Here is a 6,000-nt window from a genome sequence, read left to right as displayed (position 1 = left end):
GCGAAATCCAACATTAGCTCAGAAAGGCTCATTTGATTAAAGAACTAGTGGACATTACTTCTCACAGACTAATCAAGTTAATTTCAATGGCAGTAATAATGTCCCCCTGGCAAGTTACTGTGAAAATCAAATAAGCTAGCTTACATATTCTAGGTGATTTGTAAATTATAAAGTGTTTAAACAAATATAGGTATTTGAGGACTGTTTATTCCATTGTGACAACCTCCAAGTTCCATTCTATTTTTCTCCCTACATAAGAGATCTCAGTATTAACTATGTTTTCAACTGGTAGGTTAATTCAATAAATATATTCAGGAAACTACCACAGGTTAGTGGTAACCAGCCATGGAGCTGTTAAGCAGGTATATCCATTGAGAACACAATGTTTGTGTGTATGCATACACACACACACACACACACACACACACACACACACACACAACTGATTTTTGACAGAGCTGCCTGAGAACCAGCAATAACTGCTGAACTCTTGCCCAAATGGGATGTGTACAGAGCTTGGCAGCTGGAGACAGTATGTAGAGAGGGCAACATGGAATTCTGCTTCCAGGAAAACAAAGTGGGAGATGCTACTTCCTCTTCCTAAATCAAAAATAGGGCTCCAAAGGAAACAATGTGAGCTTTGGGAGTCATTCCCTCCAAAAGCAACAAACGGAACGTCCCACTGCAAAGCAGTGATCCACACACACAATGGGCCTGCATTGGCACCAGGGTCCCACAGTTGGTCGGCTGAGATACTAACATTTCTAAGATTCTCTACAGAAGAGCCAGGAAACAGTTGCCCGAGGTCTTTTGCAAGAGGGCACTCCATTACAGACCATAGTGGACATGATCTAGCTCATTTAGCCTCCACCATGAAACATGATGGCAAGAAGCTGTCACCTGTCCAGTTATCTAGAGATCTCAGAGATGCTGGGTGATTCACAAAACTATCTCCAGAAGATTCCAAAGATAGAAATGTCTAACTTTTTTAAATGGAAGGGACATCAAGTATGTCACATAGATATACCTGCAAATATACCCATTGTTAGTATTTATGCTTAACCTGATACTTGCTATTAATATGGTCTCCCACAGGCAGGCTGAGGGGACACTGAAAAGAAAGAAGAGGAGTGATCCATTTCACACTAAGCTAATGTGACATAGTGTTTTTGAAAGACTTTTTGAAGTCAAAAATATGATTTTCATCTTCTGGAACCACTGTGGAAAACAATGCAATCCCCTCATTTTAAACATAGACAATCTAAAACTAAGCTTAGGAAATGAAAGGCCATAGCCTGTTAAAAAAAAAAAAAGAATGTTAGGGCCAAAGAAACCTACCTACTGATTAAACCTCTGCTTACGTCCATTGGTAGATAGCATGTCTTTACAGAGTACAACTTTAAGAGGAAAATCTTTCACCTTCTTTCACCTTCAACCTATTGGCCACTGGTAGCCCACACACCACATGCTTACATGTGCTCTCTGGACTCATATTTTTCTCATATTATACAAATCTATAAGAGGCCAGACCCCACACAAAACTCAATGGCTCTATAAGCTGAATTAATAAATACTGTGGCTGTGGGTGACAAACAAATGGAAAGACTTGGAAGTGGTTTCTAGATAAGATGGAGATAAATTGGTTTAGGTATAACAAGAACCTAGGGTCCAAATACACCCAGAATATTTCCTCTACGTTCTGTTCTAGTCACGCAGCTTTCTTGTGTGTCAGCATCTTCCTTCGTAACTACAGCACGGCTGTGTGGGTGTGCACGTGTGTGGGCATGTGTGTTTAGCAGACGACTGGTACCAATACCAAATCACGTTCTTCCAACTTCATGAACAGAAGAGGAAGAAAACTCTTCTATCTCGATGCTTGAGCATGGGAGAAATAACCTGATTGGTATATCCTACATCATGTGACAACTCCTGGACAAAGCTAGAGTGGACAGGGGGCATCTAGTAAAGAATGGCATATCTTAGAAACCTGCACCCAATCACAGGATTGTGTGTGTGTGTGTGTGTGAGAGAGAGAGAGAGAGAGAGAGAGAGAGAGACAGACAGACAGACAGACAGACAGACAGACAGACAGACAGAGACAGAGACAGACACAGAGAGAGACAGTACAGAGGCAAGGGACACTGGAAAAACTACAAGAAGACCTTTAAAAAGGCAATAAAATCCAATATGCCAATAGGATATTAATTTTAAAAAGTATACCATAAAGAAAAAGTCATATAAAAATTAACATATGGAGGTTTGATTTTCACAGGTATGGTTCTCAGTGATGGGGAGAAAGGCACAGCAGAACTCAATTAGGTAATGTTTCTTTCACTTTCTAGAAAAAGAAATATATCTATTAGGCAAGGTAAAAAGAAAAGCTAATGCCAGGCATGGTGGTACATGCCTATTATGCCAGCACTCAAGAAGCAGAAGCAAGTGGACCTCTGTGAGTTCAAGGTCAGCCTGCCTGTAGAATGGGTTCCACAACAGCTAGGACTACTCAGAGAGACCCTGTCTCCACACTCCCCTCCTCCCCCCTCCCCCCCTCAAAAAAAGAGAGAAGGTAACAACGCGGTTAGAAGTAGAAGCCTGCTGACCTAATGACCAACGGTTGTTAGAATCAACCTTTGAGGTGTTTCCCACGCACCATTCCCAAGTGCGAAAAGAGGACAAACACATTCATCTCTGTCAACCTGCAATTTTTATTGTATCACTTAACACGTTTTTTTCTTAAAAATATCATGGCACTCTTTGAAAGTTGTCTACTCAGGCTTTGAAGTTCAAGACATTCTTAGAAGCCTCTTGCCTTAAAGTAACAGACTGGAATGATGAGCAAGTGCATCTGAAGACATATCAATATCTACAAGAAGACAATTTCTCAAATGTGTACTCTAACATTGACATACGTACTCTTCTGGGCCTTGTCCCATCTAAGATGGGGTCTTCTTACCAACCCTGGCAGAGGATGCTTTCAGCCATGTGGCCATCCACTAAGGATGACTACATAGAGAGTGGACTATGGAGGAAAAGCCTATCTCCCCTTTACACTGTGTGCAAGTCAGCTGTGGTTATGCTTGATGAGTGATTACCAGTGACAACCATCACCTAAGACGTGCATAAATTCCTATCATTAGTGCCAGAAGGACGTTACGTTTCACTGTGCTGACATTAGCTGTGTCCAGTCGGCTTCAGGGTACCTAAGTTTTCAGACATCTGATACCAGGCAAGGGAGCATCTGGAGTGATGCCCCGCCCTGGCAACTGTATTGTGGCTACTTCTAAGGAAGCCTCCCTGATGAATGCAACCCACTGCGTTTACTCTGCCTCGGAAAGTCTGCTAGCCACTCACATCTGAGCTTTTCCATCATTTCCCCGGCACAGATAAGGCTAAAGCAGTAGCCCTTTGTGAAGAGAACTAGCCTATGAAGAATACCGCTGTAGTGTAGAAAAAGTAATTCAGTGTTTACACTCTTTGCTGAGCAGAATGGAGGGCCTAAAAGGGAGATATCTTGGACTAGCATCTCGTTAAATACTGCTGTCACTATAATTCAGGGCTCATGATTGATCAATTGCCCATGGTTCTTTTTTGCTCAAGAGATGTTGTATAAGCAAACATTGGGGCTCAATGCCAAAAACACAGTCTTCAGAATACAAAGGTGTAGCACACCACAGGTAGACGGTTGGTTGTCTTTAAAGGCAACATCTGGTGGGATGTCAGCACCGGCAGAGCATATGCCTTGTCCTTTCTTCTACTTTTCACAGCGACATTACTGTTGGCCTTTTTGAGTATCTACTTAGCTATAAGAAGTGTGGAGGGAAGGTGGACGTTCTAAGAAAGCAAACACAACTGGCATCTCTCAAAAAAAGAGGAAGGTAAAAGATACATAGTCATTAGAAAATTATTCTACCTAATCACCAATGCACATGAAAATTCACCTTCAGGGCTAAGTCAAGGTTTAATATATATAGCATAAAAGATGAGCATATATCCACTGTGAGCAACAATGATAAAGACAACCTTCTTAGCACTCATGAAGCAAGACCACAATGAAATGTTTTCCTTTTTTTTTTTTTTTCCTTTCATGGAAATGATATATCACGCTGGAGAGAACAACGTCTATGGCTGCACAAATCCAGAAATACTAGAAGTAAACTAGCCGAAACTTCTGTTGATTACTGATATCCTTCCGTTTAAATCCTATGTGTTGAAAATGCAATCTTGGCAGCCTGGGACAAATGTCCAGTGGATGCTTCAGGTTGAAATCTGCTGCATTGGCATGAGGTTTGGTGAAACCTGGTGGGAGAAAGAGGGAAAACCAATAATCAAAGTTTACTCTACTAAAGAATGTTCAAGTACTGCTTCAATTTATTTTTTAATAATTTTCATTTTAAATTAAGAAATAAAAACTAAAGGATATGTTAAATTTCAAAAGTAATCCACAGATACAGCGTAAAGGAATCCTATTTCAGATAACCTAATGGTGCACCAGGAAAGAAATAAGTAAATAATCAATTTAACTTAATATACACTGCAAAAGACAGAGATCATAGACTTGAAACAGTAGAAAAATCACTCCCCACTCCCCAGTTTGGCCCTCCCAGCACACAATGACTAATACAAGGATAGACAAATTGAAAGGATCAGTGTAGGTTAAGCCAGTCAACATTTCTTCATGGTTACGAGAGGGACTCATGAAACTTCACATCTAGCTGAAAAGAACTACTGGTAATTGATGGCTGCTAGGGGGGAAGGAGGCGTTTCTCTTTGGGAGTGTGACCCTCGGTGAGTAGCCCAGGCTCTGGTGGATGACCCCCACCCATGTGGGAGCAGGGCAGCAATAATTAGAATCAGTAGGTTATACACGAGGGGGTGGGGAAAGGAACAGGGGTGGGGATCGGGTATGGGGAGAGTAAAGTGAGGTCTAGGAAAGAGAAAGAGAAATTGGTTAGGGGAGTTGGGGGGGGCATCTCTGGGACTGGAAACCTAGGAAGGGATAGGCTCCCCAGAGTCTATGGGGGCGACCCTATCTGAAACTCCTAGCAGTGGAGGATATGCATATGGTGACAGAAGTGGTCACCTCCTGTAGCCCGGTGGGTCTCTCAGTGGAGGGAGGGAGATACCAACCCACCCACAAAACCTTCAATCCAAAATCTGTCCTGACTACAAGATGTGCAAGGATAAAGATGGAACAGAGACTGAGGGGATGGTCAACGAATGATTGGCCCAACTTGAGACCCATCCCACGGGACAGAGCCAACCCCTGACACTGTTCATGATATTTTGCTATGCTTGTAGACAGAAGCCTAGCAAACTGTCCTCTGCGAAGTTTTGCCCAGCAGCTGATGGAAGAAGATGTAGAGACCCACAGCCAAACACCAGGTAGAGCTCGGGGAGTCTTGTGAAAGAGAGGGAGATAGAGTTGAGGGAGCTGAAAGGGTCAAGTACACCACAAGAAGACCTACAGAGGCAACTAACCTGGGCCCATGGGAACTCACAGAGATTGAACCACCAACCAAAGAGCATGCATGGGCTGGACATCAGCCCCTACATATATGTAGCAGATGTAAAGTAAGGCCTTTATCCCCTTTGTATCCCCTTCCCCTAGCTGGGCTGCCCTGTCTGGCCTCAGTGGGAAAGGATGTGTTCAGGCAGGTTGGTAACCATGAGGGGCTTGCCCATCTCTGAGGAGAAGAGGAGTGGGTAATGGGGGAAGGAGAACTGTGAGAGTGGTACTGGTGGGGGAGGGGCTATGATGTGAAGTGAATAACTACTTAACTAAATAAATTAAAAAAAGGAAAAAAGAGAAAAGGTTATGACCATAGCAGGGAGACTTGTTAAGGAAGTCTGCGCTATGGGGATAAAGGTAGATTATGATGAAGGTACATTGGCGACGAATAATGTTGTCAAAGAATAAATAAAAAATATTCTTTAAATAGAATCTGAGATTCTCATCTGCTTGTCAAAGCTTTAGTATATGAATATATATCATTTGGTCCT

At 42.5% G+C, this 6,000-nt stretch overlaps 1 protein-coding gene across 1 annotated transcript in view; it reads right to left on the bottom strand.

The window, feature by feature from the left end:
- Positions 1–2,685: 2,685 nt before the first annotated feature.
- Positions 2,686–6,000, bottom strand: part of Oxct1 (3-oxoacid CoA-transferase 1) — a 121,069-nt gene continuing 117,754 nt past the window's right edge. Inside the window, exon 17 of the mRNA XM_021208222.2 lies at positions 2,686–4,296. Coding sequence (XP_021063881.1) covers positions 4,255–4,296 — 42 coding nt within the window. The 3' untranslated portion in view covers positions 2,686–4,254. The remainder of the gene's footprint in view (positions 4,297–6,000) is intronic.

This window comes from Mus pahari, chromosome 11, assembly GCF_900095145.1.
Source record: "Mus pahari chromosome 11, PAHARI_EIJ_v1.1, whole genome shotgun sequence".
NCBI classification, from domain to species: Eukaryota; Metazoa; Chordata; class Mammalia; order Rodentia; family Muridae; genus Mus; species Mus pahari.
Note: the sequence above shows the minus strand (reverse complement) of the source record. Positions and strands in the feature narration are given on the sequence as shown.